This window comes from Rhizomucor pusillus, assembly GCF_041956525.1.
Source record: "Rhizomucor pusillus strain CBS 183.67 unplaced genomic scaffold VTP01scaffold_20, whole genome shotgun sequence".
Lineage (NCBI taxonomy): Eukaryota > Fungi > Mucoromycota > Mucoromycetes > Mucorales > Lichtheimiaceae > Rhizomucor > Rhizomucor pusillus.
In genome coordinates, this window is record NW_027192162.1 from 51,555 (window position 1) to 67,159 (window position 15,605).

The window sequence follows — 15,605 nt, forward strand, 5'->3', positions numbered from 1 at the left end:
CGGTGCAGGAGGTTGATCTGAACATGAACGACCAGCCAAATTGCGTGAACGAGTTCATAGATGTCCGCCAGCGGCAACTGAAGTTACTTCACCCGCAAAAGGCTACAGTTCTTCTTTTTCCTTTCTTTCTTGACTGTGAAATGTACCGATCGAGATCTAGAGAAAGATACAGATCCCCTTCGCCATCCAGTAAAAGACGAAAACACACACACTACAGTGATCGGTCTTCTCGTAGTCGCAGTCGAAGCATTGATCGCGACGAGCGTTCCCACCGACACCGATCGTCACAACGTCATTCTTCACACCGCTCTTCGAGGTATTACGACGATTATTACGATTCGAGCAGTCGACGCCATGATTATCCGAGCGACTCGAGAAGCCGGGACAGTCATTCATCCTCTCGCAGTCATCGCAAAGATGCAACACCTCATTCAAGTGCTGTAGAAGCAGAAACTCAAGTAAGTTGAAATCTAAAGAACCAATATGCTGGAAGCATATCTAATAACAACAACGTAGAAAACTGCTCAGCCTGACAAGGAAGAGCTACTTCGGCAACGACGGGAGCAGCTGGCAAAATGGAAAAAGGAACGAGAAGCTGCAAAGAAAGCAGAGGAAGAAGCAAAGGCCAAGACAGAGGCAGAAGCAAGAACTCAAGCTCAAGCTGAAGAAAATCAAGCTGCGTCGAAAGCAGCAGCAACAGCCGAAAAACAACAGCAACAACGAACGGAGCAAGAGACCGTAAAGACTGTAGCATCAACTGAAATGCAGGAGATTGCCAAAGATGATCAAAAGGAGACAGAAACTTTAGATAAGGAACATAAGGAAGACCAAGTGGCAGAAGAGGGAAAGAAATGGAGTCTCGAAGATGATGAGGAAGATGAGGATGTTATGGATACAGACACTGCTGAACGGGAAAGCGCTGATGCGGAGAGAAGCTTCAAACCACTGAATAACAGAGAAGACGACGATGCTAAAGATGAGACTTTCGGATCGAAGCAGCTAGGTCAACTGAATGGAAAAGATGAAAAGAAACAGGCTGCAATGAAACCAAAGACGTCAATGAAGATCGGATTTGGATTAGGCAAAAGCATGGTTTTGAAAAAGCCTACACCTGGAAAGAATAATTCCAACAAAAGCCCTGCAGGAGGCGCCAAAACTGAAACAAAAACACCCGAACCTAAAAAGGATGCTGAACAGATGGACATTGACGGTGCGGAAGACGTCGATCCTCTTGAAGCATACATGATGGATGTTCGCGCCGAAGCCCGAAAGATCAATGAAGAAGATAAGAAACGAATGAATATGCTGGAGAAGACAAGTTCAAACAGAATGGATGCGGATGAAGATGAAGCTCAAGGTCAAGGAGATGAAGATGAAGAACAGATTGGAAGCGAGCCAGAAGATATCTTGGCGTAAGTCGCTAGAAACGCTTTTTGCGCAGGAAGGATTGCTAACTTCCATTATTTATTCAGGATGGCAGCAAAGAAAGTCAAAAAGAAAGATCTTGCAGCTGTAGACCATTCACAGATTGAGTACGAACCTTTCCGTAAAGATTTCTACATTGAGCCTCCAGAACTTAGGGATATGACGCCAGATCAAGTCGAGATGCTGAGAATCGAACTGGATGGCATCAAAATTCGTGGTGTAAACTGCCCGAAACCTATTCTCAAGTGGACTCACTGCGGTCTTCCGGCGGGATGTTTGGAAGTTATCAAGAAACTCAAGTTCGAAAAACCTACAGCCATTCAAGCTCAAGGTATACCTGCCATTATGAATGGACGGGACGTTATTGGCGTTGCTAAAACCGGCTCCGGTAAAACGATCGCATTTCTTTTGCCAATGTTTCGACATATAAAGGATCAACGGCCGCTTGAAATGGGCGAGGGACCTATTGCTGTTATCATGACACCTACACGTGAACTTGCGACACAGATCCATCGCGAGTGCAAACCGTTTTTGAAAGTCCTGGGTCTGAGGGTATGTTGTAGCTGGCACTGTGTAATATTTAATTGATTGCTAACAATTAACTACAGGCCGTCTGCGCATACGGTGGTTCCCCTATCAAGGACCAGATTGCAGACTTGAAGAGAGGTGCTGAAATTATTGTATGCACTCCCGGACGTATGATTGATCTTCTCTGTGCAAATTCCGGAAGGGTGACAAATTTGAGACGAACAACATACCTTGTTCTCGACGAAGCTGATCGAATGTTTGATATGGGCTTCGAACCTCAGGTAAGTTTAACAAATTCTTCCTCCACCATTCTATGATAAATGTATACATTTATAAATAGGTTATGAAAATCGTCAATAACGTACGTCCCAGCAAGCAAACGGTGCTGTTCTCTGCGACGTTTCCTAGACAGGTAAGAATCGACTTGAACTTTCAATATGCAGCTGAATGATGCTAAATGGTGCTTTTAGATGGAAGCCTTGGCTCGCAAAGTTCTTAAAAAACCACTGGAGATCACAGTTGGTGGCAGAAGTGTTGTCTGCAATGATGTGGAGCAGCATGTTGAAGTAATCGAAGAATCGACAAAGTTTGTGCGCTTATTGGAAATTCTCGGTGACTTTTTCAACAAGGAAGAAGATGGCGACTCGAGAGCCCTTGTTTTCGTCGATCGACAGGAAGCTGCTGACAACCTGTTGAGAGATTTAATTCGTAGAGGCTACTTGTGCCAATCCTTACACGGTGGAAAGGTATTGTGCTGGATATGAACGGCGGTTCTATCAGAGCTATCTAATTGACGATGTGTTTATAGGATCAAGCAGATCGAAATAGCACTATCTCAGACTTCAAATCCGGGGTTAGCGACATCCTTATTGCTACTTCCGTGGCCGCTCGAGGTCTCGATGTGAAACAGCTCAAACTTGTTGTCAATTACGAATGCCCGAACCACATGGAAGATTACGTCCACCGCGTAGGTCGAACAGGTCGTGCTGGCAATAAGGGTACTGCCTATACCTTCATCACTCCTGACCAAGGCCGCTATGCCCTGGATATCTGCAAAGCTTTGAAACTCAGTGGCCAAGAAATACCGCCTGCTTTGCAAGAACTTATGGATAAATTCCAGGAGAAAGTCAAAGCTGGAGAAGAACGATTTGCAGGATCCGGATTTGGTGGTAAAGGTCTGGAACGATTCGACAAGGACCGAGATATGGTCAAGCGAATCCAAAAAAGGGTAAGTGGTCAAACTTGATATGCCGCTTTGGATGTCCGAAATGCTGATCCGTGCGTACTGCTAGGCTTACGGTGGTGATGATATGGAAGAGTCAGACGAAGAAGAGCTCCTTGAAGAAATTGAGTCCAAGATGGCGGCCGCAAGTCAACCCCAGCAACAGCAGCAGCAACAGACTGCTGGCACCGCATCTCCACCTGTCGGCGATCAGCCTATTACACCTGGTCAAGCGGCAGCCGCAGCCGCAGCTGCTGCAGCTCAGGCAGAAAAGGCCGGCAAAGGAAGCGTCGATCAAAAGACTGCTGCAGCGCTTGCAGCAAAGAAGGCGGCCGCGGAGGTTGCGGCTAGGATTAACGCTATGGCTGGAGCGAACAAACATCGTGCCCACGAGGTTGTTGCGGATATCAACAATAAATTCAACGCAGGTGGCGCAACGCGTGACGATAGCAAAGGGGAGGGACATCCCGTTTACACTGAAGAAATTGTCATTAATGACTATCCCCAGAAAGCCAGGTGGAGAGTTACCAACAAGGTAAGATAGAATATTTCATCAGCGCATTCTATGTATATTGACAACTGTCTTTGTTTAGGAACAAATCTCCCAAATCACTGAAATTTCAGGCGCTGCTATCACTACCCGTGGTACTTTCTTCCCACCGGGCAAACAGCCTGGACCTGGCGAGCGTAAACTGTATCTATTCATTGAAGGTGATTCGGAGCTAGTTGTTGAGAAGGCGAAGAACGAGATCAAGCGTATCCTGGTGGAGGCTACAGTGGCACAGATGGAGGCCGAAGCTAGAACAGGAGGCGGTACTGGTGGTCGTTACTCGGTTGTTTGATCTAATTAAGCATTTCCATTTTTTGTTTTTCTTCTTCTAAATCCAGCAATAAACTCAAGATATCACATATGACTATAGAGCAAGCCGTTATTGTAGAGAGCAAAAACATGCGTCAAGATCGGCCTGCATGTAGCAGAAACTCTTTTTTGCTCAAATATAGAACTGGCCGGGACAATGTGCTGCAGGTGACTCGTTCTATCGTTTCTACTCATTGGGAGAGATGCAGATATAGGAGAGAGAAAAGAGTGAAAGAGTGACGGAAAGAAAAAAAGTGGTGAACTTTAATCATGCACCTTGCAGCTTTGAATCAATCTGTCTACTTTTTACTTTCTGGCTCAAAAGGTCAGTGTCATTTAAAACAATAATACCTTGCATGTGGAAGCACCAGAGCGTCAGGAATGTGATTAATGTTCGCTCGAGGACTACTACAAGAATGGATCATATAAATCTAGGTATGCCGCCGACCCCCGTGTCACACAAAGCATTGTTATCGTCTTGAAAGCAAAAGGGCTGCAAGGAAGTTTGTACACCAACGCTTTGCGGGAAAGCCGGCCATGTTTGGTTAAATGTATTAGATGTGCAACAATTTTATATCATGGTTGTCCCTGTGGCGTATAAAGTTGCTATCGCCTACGCAGGGTGTGCTAGAAATCCGGGACAGGAAACATACAGACCATGGTGCATCTTACTATTACTACTAATGTGTTCTTGTTACTGAATATGACAAAAGACTTGGCCCACTCAGATAGAGTTTCTGTTGTATCCTACGTTCTGCGCTCACACCGGGGGCTTCTTTTCCATGCCAGCCCTCTGCAGCGCATTCCCCCGACTCATTGCACAAATTCAATTTCCACGGCTGTAATGAGCATATGCCGCTCATGTTTGAATTTCCGATAGCCTGGCTGCTGATCCCGTCAAGCGCTCACTCAACCATAGATTGGAAGTTCTCTGTACCAGTTCCTAATGACTGGAATGTTATAGCGAAGGATTATGTACCTGGGTACGACTACTGATTGTCACAACCGGATACGACAATCAGCCGCGCAAAACATCAACAATACACTGGCAGTTACCACGCTGTGGGCTTCAAGGTCGACTTGAGATTTGTTTTCGATCACAATGAGCACGAATATGGCGTTGGGGCCGGAGGCCTGGCAAAAATGAGCCCCAGTAACTCGAAGCTTTTTTTATGACGAAGGAAAGCTCGTGCGCGTAGGGAAGGACACGCTAGATATGCTGCTGTCTATCTTATTTGGAGAGACAACTAAGTACGAGATATCTGCGTGGACGTTGCAGCTGTAAGGTAAGTTGTGAATATAGGTTTCTACAGCAGTCAACTAATTGAAAATCCGGTAACTAGGCTCCTGTGGATAGATATGGTCGGTTCACCTTCCATAGCCCTGTCTCTATGTTGCTGTACCCCAGAGGAAGCTCTACATGCCGACCTCCTTCGCTGTCATGGACAATGGATGGATACGCTTTTGGCAAAGATATTAGAAACAATAAGCAGTCTCTATGGAGTGATTTTTACTTTAGATTAACAGGAAGCTATGGAAAAGTCTGCTAGACATATCAAAGGAAGCATTGAAAGCTAGAAAGCCGCGGAATTTCGATGAGAGGTCGCATGGGAAGGCCAACCGACGCAACTCGATGGTACAGGAAATCGACATGAACCGCTCCCAACGTGGTATTCACCGACCCATGTTCGCTGACCCTGACCAAATTCAACTTCCACGGCTGTACATTGTATATACGCAATAACAACAATATATAATTAAAAAACAAAAAGGCAATCTCCCGCAGGATGTATCCGTTGTGCGGAAAAAAATGCAGCAGTCAAGCTCATGCAAAAGCAAACTACATTGAATTACATTTTTTTGTTGCTGCAGCAGCAGCAGCAGCAGCAGCAGCAGTTTCGCGCGGCGGCTGTGGATGAATATAATGCGCGCGCGTCACCGTGTAGGCAGGTTAGGGACTATGTACCATGCAAAGAAAAAAAAAAAAAAAAAAAAAAAAAGGGGGGGGGAACAGAGGGAATGGGTCATCAGCAGTGGGTAAAAGTTTGCAGATCCGGTTTTCCTTTTTTTAATCTAGCTGCTACTACTGCTAGTAGCAGCAGAATCGCCAAAGCCATCTTTGCGTATATCAAATAGCCGGCCCAGATCCTTGCCGTTCCGCAGCAGCCGGATGCTTTTGAACGCGTTGCCGTTCGGCCGCTTGTCTTTAGTCACTTTTCCGTGCTGGTCCAATATCTTGGTTTCCAGAGCTGTAGGCGTCTCAAAGTCTTCAAATATTTCATTATCGAGCTCGATTGAAATACCAGTCGTCCCGCTCGCTTTGACGACCTATCAGTGTCACCACGATTAGTTGGCTTGGCCGTTGCAAATGCCAGTCTTGTCTTATCTTCTTACCGTCATTGATTTTGATACGACTACTTTGCATGCACTAAAGTTGCGTTTATAAACAATAACGTCGCGCTCGCGTATAAGTCCTTTTCGACACATGTCTTTTAGAGTAATATTTTTAGAGTCTCTAGAGCCAAGTTTGACATGAATAAGAGAACGTTTAACTCTGTCTTGTTCTCCTTACCCCGCAACGTTGTGTGCCTTGTCTCGATCATTCAGCTCGCCCCAATATGTTTCAAATGCTTCGTCCTGAACACAGAATGATTTGGTTAGCAAGGTGCTAAGGCGCATATACATCGCGCTCTTTTTCACCTTGACGGTGTCAGATGTAGTGACCGCGGAAGAACTGCTGGCGGACGAGAGTTCGCCGTTGCCGAGCATCATTTGCCAATCATCGAGGGAGCTCCAAAATACGGGATTTTCCTGCCTTGAAAAAAAGGAAGGCGGTACTGTACCGTCGTGGGTGGTATCTACTGGAGGCAACAATCGCGCGAGCTGTTCCTGCTCGTTTGGTGTCAAGAGTTGAAAAGCCGAATATTCGAAAATCGACTGCCCAAAAATAAATATTATTATTGTAAGCTGGATGTTCAAATCAAAATGTTAATAAAGATAAAAGCTTATTATTGTACCTCCAAGGGCATGGTGGCCAACACGCTTGAAGGGTCCGTCATTAAATAATCAACAGACCACGGGTCGGGTCTGAACTTTTTGTACGGCTGCTCATGGTGGTGGTCGTGGTCATTCGGCGAGCGGATCATGAGCTGGCTGGTCTCCAGCGCCACGTCGTCTTCAGGCTGTGTGTCGGTCTTTAGGGGCGCAGTAAAAGCAGCAGAATTCGGGTCGTAAAGGTTCATGTGGGGAGGAAAGCAAAAAGATACAAGAAAGAAATCGACGGAAAAGAAGAAGAAAAAAGAAGAAAAAAAGAAAAAGAAAAGAGATGTGCGAATATATATCCACCCCAAAAGCGCGTTATTGCTTTTTTGAGCCTGCCCACGCCTGCAGATACATGAAACTTTAAGTCATGGACAAGGATCCGCGTCATCCGAGGTGGCCGAAGGTGGAGGAGGGGAGTGGATCGATATGCCGCCGCGTGGTGCACGCACCAACCAACTTGCCAGCGAACCCAACTCAGTAACAAGCCATTAGCACTCAACTCACTGATAGATATCTCTCACTCAGCAGGTGATGGGGGAAGAAGCAAGCCAGCAAGCAAAGATCCTTAGTTTGTATATTCACCCCTCCTCCTCGTCCCCCCAAACCTCCTCGCATACACACCACTCACACTCTCTTTTTTGACAATATGTAAGGATGGACCTGCAGGGATGCCGCCAAGAAGGCAAATTGATAAGATTCTTTTTTTTCTGTTTTTAGGGTAACGAAATGGTATTCATTATTGCTGCTTTTTAAGCTCTGTGTCATCACACTGCTTGTTATCCGCTACTGCAAGCATGCGAGGAGTGTCTTCGGTGCCGATTTGAACACTATCAAGAAAATTTTTTTGTTCTTTAGTTTGGAAGCTGCACGAGTGACACAATTTAGGGGGGAGAAAAAGTTACCAGGATAGGACGCGTGATGGAGATGTCGCTTGTTGTTGTTGTTTACTGCCGCCAGAGCTATGTCGAGAACTGCTCAGAATCCAGTCGTGGAATATGGCTTCCTCAGGTGTCATGCGTTTCTCAGGGTCCCAATGTAAGCAGCGCGCGACAAAGTCCAGGAAAAGCGCATCGTTGCATCGAAGAGCTTGCGCAAGCGTTTTCGAGCCTGGCCGCCGCTTCTTGCCTCGTGAGTTGGGTATAATGCGTGGATTTCCACTGGAATCTGTGCAGTGCAATGTATTAGTCTTCTTCTTCTTCCTCCTCCTCCTACTATGGTTTTTTTTTTGCAATATACTTGCCAAAAAAGAGCTTCCTTCGTGCACTCTGCTCTATCAGATATCGGCTGGGCATGCCAAGGATCTCCATGATACATGCTAGCTGTTCCTGCTCATTCTCGCCGGGGAATAATGGGAGTCCGGTGTATAACTCTGCTAAAATACAACCAAGACTCCACATGTCAATTGCCATATTATAAGACATGCCTATATTTGGAAGTGACAACGTAAACAATCTGATTAAATGCCGAGCACAGTGGCACTTACCCAGAATTACTTCAGGCGATCGGTAGAATCGGCTTTGGATATAGGTGTATACTCTGTCATTTTCGAAACAACTGCTACCAAAATCAATAACTTTGATGGTGCTCTTTGATGGATGTTTTAACAAGATATTCTAAGTGATCGTGGGATGAGCAACACATTCTTCGCGCGTGTAATATGTCTTGTCGTTACCTCGGGTTTAAGATCACAGTGGATAACGCCGTGCTCATACAAGAGACAAAGCGATCGTAATAATTGTATGGTAAAACGCTTAATCAGGCTTAGGCTAAAGCCTCGGTAATTGTTCGCCTTGATAAATTCGTACAGATTGATGCTAAGACACTCGCATGCTATGCAGAGATGATTGCGGAAGGTAAAGTAATCCGTCATTCGAATATTATGGTGTTGATCGTGTGGATCCTGTAGCAAATAGTGTTAATGACGTTTAGAAATGCCATGACAGTAAATGTTTACTACTTGCCCATTCTACGAGATCTTTAAGGATTTTGACTTCTGTTTGTGCCTGGGCATGGAACCGCTTTTTGTTCCTTATTAACTTGATAGCCACACTCATTCCAGTTTTGTGGTCCAGGCATTTGACGACTTGGCCAAAAGATCCGCGGCCGAGCACATCCAGTACCTCGTATCGGTATGCCAGGTGATCCCGCGGCACAATGTTGTAGTCACCCCGTTCATCATCGTATCCAAAATTGCGCTCGGGTTTATCCAAGGTTGCAGGGTGCTTTTGAGCCTGATCTCCAATAAAATAAATCTGGCCGTATTCCAGAATCTCGGTTCGCTCATACAACGATAAGTAAGGAGCGTAATATTTGAGAGCTGTGGTCGGACTCTTTGGTCCTCGCACACCCGCCGCTGCAATTTCTGCAATCTCCTTCTCCCACATTAAAGCAGCTGCGCTTGTAGGTGACCGCAGGCCACCATCATCATCTGCTCGATCCTCGTAATCGTACGTCTGACTTTTACGTGCGCGCCGCTCCCTTAAGAACGAATACTGCAAATCGGCATTCGCATAGTCGTCCTGGATAGCATGCTGTGCAACCATTGCTTGCAGTCGTTCCTGCAGACTCATGGCACGATGTCGTTCCTTTTCCTTTTCGCTGCAGCTGATGACATCTTGGTCGGTGACTGAAGCGAGCGAGTTCTTTCGGCTGCTACCGCCGCTGCTTGCAGCAGCTGCTGCTGCTGCTGCTAACCGTGCGCTGCTAGCTGCGTTCATGCTGCTCGTACTGATTTTCCTCGAGCGAGGAGGTAGTAAGCCTGCCGAATATGGCCCCAGTGACGGTGATGCTTCTTCGCTGGCTGATATTCCGGTTTTGCTATTTACAGTGGAAAGCGAAAGCTTGCGAGCACTGGCGATTTGACTGGTGGCCACAGGCCGTGTTCTAGGTGATGCAGTTATTGCTACGTTCTCGCGCGGTGAAGCTGCGGGAGTGATCCGGGAAGCGGTTGTCTTCAGCGACGAGCGTCGGTCCCCACTTGGCACAGCTTTGGTTGCTTCTTCCTCGCTGCTACCGCCGCGACCCGTACTGGGCGTTCTCGACGCGTCTGGGCGTCCTATAGTTTTAGAAGATGAAGGCTTCGGTACTCGTGTTGTTGGTGTGGATGCGTCTTTCCCTGACGACGATTTCGGTATAGATAGCTTGATCGGCTCTACTTTCATGGGAGGCAGAAGCGATTGCACTGGTGGAGGTGTAGCCAGGCTGCCTGGCAGAGTCTGTTCTCGGTATTAGCTTTTGCAAAATACGTATATACGCATTGTCTATCCATCTCATTACCTTGCCTCGTTTTCTAACAGTTCTATTGTTTTCAAACGCAGCACGTGCGCTGGATACACCTTTCGATGTTTGCTCCTGTACAGCCTGGCTCTTCTTGCGCCATGCCAGGGCAGCGTTGAGCGACGGCGATGTCGGCACGCCTTCTTTCAAACTCTCAGTCCTTGACATGCGTCTGACTCTTCTTACTCCTAGGGACGAATCATCCATAGCGACGATCGATTTCTTCCTTGATCTGGCAGCAGCACTGGTTTTCGTGCTAGCCGTTTCCGTGGATGATGCATCGGATCCTCGGCTCTGCCGCCGCAACGCTGCTGCCGATTTTTTTGCGCTGCCATCATCATCAGGTCCCGGAGTAGTTCCCTGACCGCCGCCGCCGGAGGAACTTGCACTGCTTGCGCGACTTCCGCTCTGATCACCTCTCCTGCTAGCTCTACTCGATGCAAGTGCTGACCGCCGTTTCGTCGCAAGCATGACCAGGGACTCTTCCCGCTCGTCTCCGTTCGCAACCGAAGATCTGCGGCGAAGATCAGCAATCGTAGGCCTCATGTAGCTCTCGCCACTTGACGACGGAGGCGTGCCGCGGGACGCTGTTGATCTGCGACGTTCAAGCTCATCTTTCAGCACGCCTGTGCGCAAGATAGATCCACTGGAGAGTGTCCGCCGTCGAGGTTCCTTTGCTGCCTTTGCAGCCACGCTGGCCGCAGCAGCCCTCTCTACATCACGCATTTTCTCCTTGCCGAGACTGAGTCGTCGTTTGGCATCACTAATTATCTCTGCCGTTGTTCTCTGTGAGTCATCGTGGACGGATTTCCGGCGCTGTTGGTCTAGTCTGGCGGATGCTCTGCGTCCAGAAAGCAGCACTGATGTCTTTCTGTTGGTGTTATTAGCTGCGGTAGTGCTGGTGGGAGTAGTAGTGGAGGTAGCAGCTGCAGCAGCAGCAGCGTCGGATGGTGGTGACTTTAGGGCTGCCCTGGTGCGTTCGCCTGGGGCATGTGATGATGGGTCTGTCTTGTCGGAACAGAGTCCGAGTTCCTGTCGAGCTAATTTGCGTTCCACAATGAGTGAGTCTCGAAGAGCGTCTGCGAGTTTGATGACATTGCCGCCGCCGCTGCTGCTGCTGCTGCTGCTGCCGTCGTGCATTGATGATTTTCCGCTGTTGCTGCTGCCACCACTGCGCAGTGATCTCACGTCTCCTCCGCTGCTGTTGTCTGGGATAGAACGTCGGCGGCGGTAATCTGCTGCTAGTCTGCTGCCGCTGCTGTTTGCTTCCGTGTCTGCTGTGGTGGATGAGTATCGACTCTTGGTGGTGGCGGCAGCAGCAGCAGCGTTGACCTTGGTAGGCCCTGTGCGCGGTGATGGCTGCGCAGCTGCAGATGCCCGTCGTCGAGTAATGCTCTCGATTGACTTTTTTGTATTCAAAGGGCGCGCACGGGGAGATTCATTGTTTCCTTGCGACGTATTGACAGAGGCACGTTTCACATTCGTTCGCATAGTACTTTCATCATCGGTCACTGGCACCCGAGACTTGCGTCGCAATCGCACAGTTGTCTCCATGCCACCACCACCTGCCCGTCGCGTTGATGCTGCTGCTGCTTCTTGCGGCTCAAAATCATCGTTCTCCATCTGCGCGAACGCTTCGTATATTCCGTCTCGACTCATACCCGAATCTTCGTCCACACTTTGCATGAGCTCTTTGAAGCTTTTGCGACTGGTGAGTTTGCTGGATGCGCGTGATCTGCTGCTGGCGGTCGATTTCGTATACCGTCCACTGTCCATCGTTGACTGTTGCGCTCCATATCCCTGTTGATGCATATGTATCCACGAGTCGGCAATGGTAGGTCCTGTTACGGTCGGCGATGACATGAACTCTATATTGGGATTATACAATTTCCCTCGATGAGCACAATCTTATTCTGGTTTTGATTTTCTGATCTCTTTTGTTGTTGCAAAAGAGAAAGAAAACAACGGAATAAAAAAAGAGACTCACAGATACTCCTTATACGAGCCGAGGTGGTAACCGAGCCGGGTTGGTGGCGAATATAGCTTCGGTGCAGCAAAGAGGGCAAAAAAAAAAGGTCGATAGTAAAATTAATTCGAGGTTAAATAAGGGGTGAAGGTCGGTAGGAAAGAGAGGCAGTGAGGATGAGTTGCAGATGACTCCCTCTTGCAAGGAACAATGCAGGTGCGAATCGCAGTGGCAATGTCAAACGTCTAACGCGGTGGCTGGTGAAGAACGGTTCGTTCGTCGAAAACTAACAAGAGGGGGAGAGAGAGTGGTGTGGACCACACTGGGAGTGTTGCTGAAAGTGGACCTGAAAAGGACGTGAAAGAAGCCAAAACGGGGTTCGAAATAGGCGATGTCTCTTTCCAATGCGGGAGAAGAAGAGTAAAGGTGGGATGTTGACTATGTCAGCAGCAGCGGCAGCAGTAGCAGCAGTAGCAACGCTTTCCACCTTTATGCACGACGAAATGCTCGGAAATCAATATCTCTCTTTCTGCACCTTTTTACTGTTTTGATGGAGCGTAAACAACGGATGTTGATCAAAACAAGAAACCGCTCCTGAACCGCACGGTTTCACAAAGGACACTGAACCATCCCAGCAGATATCTAAAAAGCAAGATGGATGGAGACTGAACACGCAAGTGTCAAGGATGCTGCTGCTGCTGCTGATTTACTGCTTTGCGTGTGTTTATCTCGCATGGCCTTGACTATGCTGATCAGCATCCTGCGCGAACGTAATTAATCGTCGCCATTTATTGTTGCTGTTGTGCATATCCGAAACTTGTGCCTGATCCTCGCCCTTTTGTGTGGGGCATCTGCTAACTTGATATATTTCTGCAGTTGCCGGTCGAAATTAACCAGGAGAATGATCGATGCCTATTTTCATTGACAACAACATCTGCTGCTGATTTTGGCCTTGATATCGACCTACCACGTGCCAGCAACATGTCACCGATCCACGCAGCTTGGTCAATATTCCCAGCTCGACTAGTGCCTGTCACTAGCGCAACTACGCTGATGCAAGTCGCAATGATGATACATGTGGCATAAGCATGCTTGTCAATATTTGTATTTTTAACCAGTTAAGGGGACAGGGATCAGCAAACAGATGATCCAGCAAATGTTTTAAAAAAGCCCGTCTACATAACTGGCTTGTGCCTTGCTGTTGCACCGTGCATAACTGCATTACGCATGGATTATTACATCCTGCTAAAAGACTTTATCAAAACTTGTTTTCCGTTACCGATCGCTCGAGTGCTTCATGCTCATCGCCGTGCTACGGTTTGGCACGAATAATATTTGCAAAGAAAGCTGACCTTTTGAACTAGATTGCAGTGTTATAAAAACTAAAAAGCTCGAACATGACGGAGATCTTCGATGGCACTACATATGTATAAGAAACCAAATAAAAAGCATGCCAAAGTCTGCAAGGAATATTTGCATCTTGTTGGTATTATTCTTAGACCTGTTTCGGCTCTCTTTAAACGAAGGACGACAGAACATTGTATGAAAGTAAAGGCTGCTTTTTTCCTTCCTGTCATTTGATGCAATCCTTACTACGAAACTCGGCAGTTGCAGACATCGTTGTCATCTGTATCGATTGCTTCTGGGACAACCGCGTTAACATTTATTCTCCAGCATTCGGCTTTTACGAAGCAGCACGTAGTAGATTGGATTCATTGCAATTATTGCTCCGGTATTGTCTTAGGTAGCCTGCTGGGAAAATTAGATATCGACGCTTAACGAGCAGTTACATCCTTGGCAGCACTGCCCTGTTCCATCGCGGTATAAACGATTAACGATGACGGCTGCAATCAAGACATCGGTAAGCAACTGAACTCCTTCCCTGACCAACCTTGTCAATCAAGATCACTATGCTCTTTTCTACGTACATCATGTTATAAATTCATTTACTTGATAACCATTACAATGTTTCATATGGCTACAAAACTCACTATATATCAAAGAGCAATAATCTATACATATTTCCAGTGCCCGCTGTGTAAATTTCCAATGTTTGCGGGAATATTACCTCATCAATCCCACCCGTCTGTTATGTAGACGAAATTTGAAGAGTGGTCCCCTTTGCTTACATTATTCTTGGGCGCTTGGTCTCCAAAAATAGCAATGTTTTTGCGGAGGTTTAGCAATCATCAGCGGTAAGGTTCAATCCGGCGGATGTAGCATCTCGCCAACTGGAGTGAACCATCGATCGAGCATTCTTTGCCACCTTGGACCAGATGTGGGGACCCCACTCGATCGACCTCATCGCGATGAGATTCAACAATCAGCCCGCTAGTGACAGCAACAGACGCAATGTCAATCAGTTGGGCACACACGGGCAGCTGTTACATATGTTCCCCATGGAATCTTAATCTCAGATTCTACAGAAGCTCCAGATGGACCAAGCCAAAGCGATCACCATCACACTTGGAGGCCATCCGCCATATGGTTCCCGACACTTCAATTACTGAGTCAGACGACACCAATCCACATACCTCGACATGCAGTCCTCCCCGCTCTAGGCCAACCAACAAACATTCTCGAGAAGAACCCAGATTGGAGCCTCACAGCATGGAGAACAAATTGCGCCGCCTCATACTTCACGGCGTAGATTTGGACGCATATGAGAACATCTTACACCTAGACCGACAGAAAGCAAGACAAGAATATAGACGTATTCAAAAGCGCTACCTCGACTGGTGTCGCGAACGGTCTCTCGAAGCCTTACAGCCTGCAAGGACCAATCAGCCTCATCAACTTTCTGGCCCATGACCGCCGTCACTATCAATGGACGATAGCAACGTGCGAGAACTATTGTTCGGCTATTCTCGATTGTTCGATGATCGGTCACCGACTGTTTCCAGCCGGCTATACAATACATTTTTCAAATCACTCAACGAACAGACCATCCGCTCATCTGTTCGACGGGATGTCGATATTTTCCCCGGTTATTACTCGTCTACGCTCTCTGGGTCCTAACGCTTTGTCAGCATCGGACATTACCGCCAAGCTCTGTTGGTTACTCGGACTGTGTGGATTCCTACGCACAGCTCCGAACAAGTCCACAACGAGATTCACGAATGCCCTTTAATGGAAAGTGTAGTTGGTTACTGCCATTTCACGCTTTGGCCTTTACTTCAAAATGCTGCACACACCGTCCCTGGGTTGGCCTGTGACTTCAAAGTTGGGGAAGCGCTACTCAAGGATTGGATTATATAAGGTGTGCCTAACTACAGCGCGGATGGTGT

The 15,605-nt window shown here is 47.4% G+C and overlaps 5 protein-coding genes across 5 annotated transcripts; 3 read left to right on the forward strand and 2 right to left on the reverse strand.

The window, feature by feature from the left end:
* Nucleotides 1-140: 140 nt before the first annotated feature.
* Nucleotides 141-4,017, forward strand: VTP01DRAFT_5034 (uncharacterized protein; the record flags this gene model as incomplete). Its single annotated transcript, XM_069383782.1, has 9 exons — nt 141-458; nt 517-1,412; nt 1,473-1,977; nt 2,034-2,234; nt 2,294-2,365; nt 2,424-2,699; nt 2,762-3,181; nt 3,246-3,710; nt 3,769-4,017. The coding sequence occupies 9 exons, from the start codon at nt 141-143 to the stop codon at nt 4,015-4,017; spliced, it is 3,402 nt and encodes a 1,133-aa protein (XP_069235634.1).
* Nucleotides 4,018-4,612: 595 nt separating this feature from the next.
* On the forward strand, nt 4,613-5,584 carry VTP01DRAFT_5035 (uncharacterized protein; the record flags this gene model as incomplete). The annotated part of the gene is made up of 3 exons (XM_069383783.1): nt 4,613-4,656; nt 5,314-5,320; nt 5,378-5,584. The coding sequence occupies 3 exons, from the start codon at nt 4,613-4,615 to the stop codon at nt 5,582-5,584; spliced, it is 258 nt and encodes an 85-aa protein (XP_069235635.1).
* A 523-nt stretch (nt 5,585-6,107) lies between these two features.
* On the reverse strand, nt 6,108-7,276 carry VTP01DRAFT_5036 (uncharacterized protein; the record flags this gene model as incomplete). Its single annotated transcript, XM_069383784.1, has 5 exons — nt 6,108-6,362; nt 6,429-6,549; nt 6,607-6,671; nt 6,735-6,971; nt 7,052-7,276. 5 exons carry the CDS (start codon nt 7,274-7,276, stop codon nt 6,108-6,110), a joined length of 903 nt encoding a protein of 300 aa, XP_069235636.1.
* Nucleotides 7,277-7,812: 536 nt separating this feature from the next.
* VTP01DRAFT_5037 (uncharacterized protein) lies at nt 7,813-11,492 on the reverse strand (the record flags this gene model as incomplete). The annotated part of the gene is made up of 7 exons (XM_069383785.1): nt 7,813-7,903; nt 7,979-8,240; nt 8,317-8,499; nt 8,560-8,689; nt 8,749-8,976; nt 9,038-10,291; nt 10,353-11,492. 7 exons carry the CDS (start codon nt 11,490-11,492, stop codon nt 7,813-7,815), a joined length of 3,288 nt encoding a protein of 1,095 aa, XP_069235637.1.
* A 2,406-nt stretch (nt 11,493-13,898) lies between these two features.
* VTP01DRAFT_5038 (uncharacterized protein) lies at nt 13,899-15,129 on the forward strand (the record flags this gene model as incomplete). The annotated part of the gene is made up of 4 exons (XM_069383786.1): nt 13,899-14,012; nt 14,084-14,179; nt 14,595-14,680; nt 14,745-15,129. 4 exons carry the CDS (start codon nt 13,899-13,901, stop codon nt 15,127-15,129), a joined length of 681 nt encoding a protein of 226 aa, XP_069235638.1.
* Between the last annotated feature and the right edge of the window lie 476 nt (nt 15,130-15,605).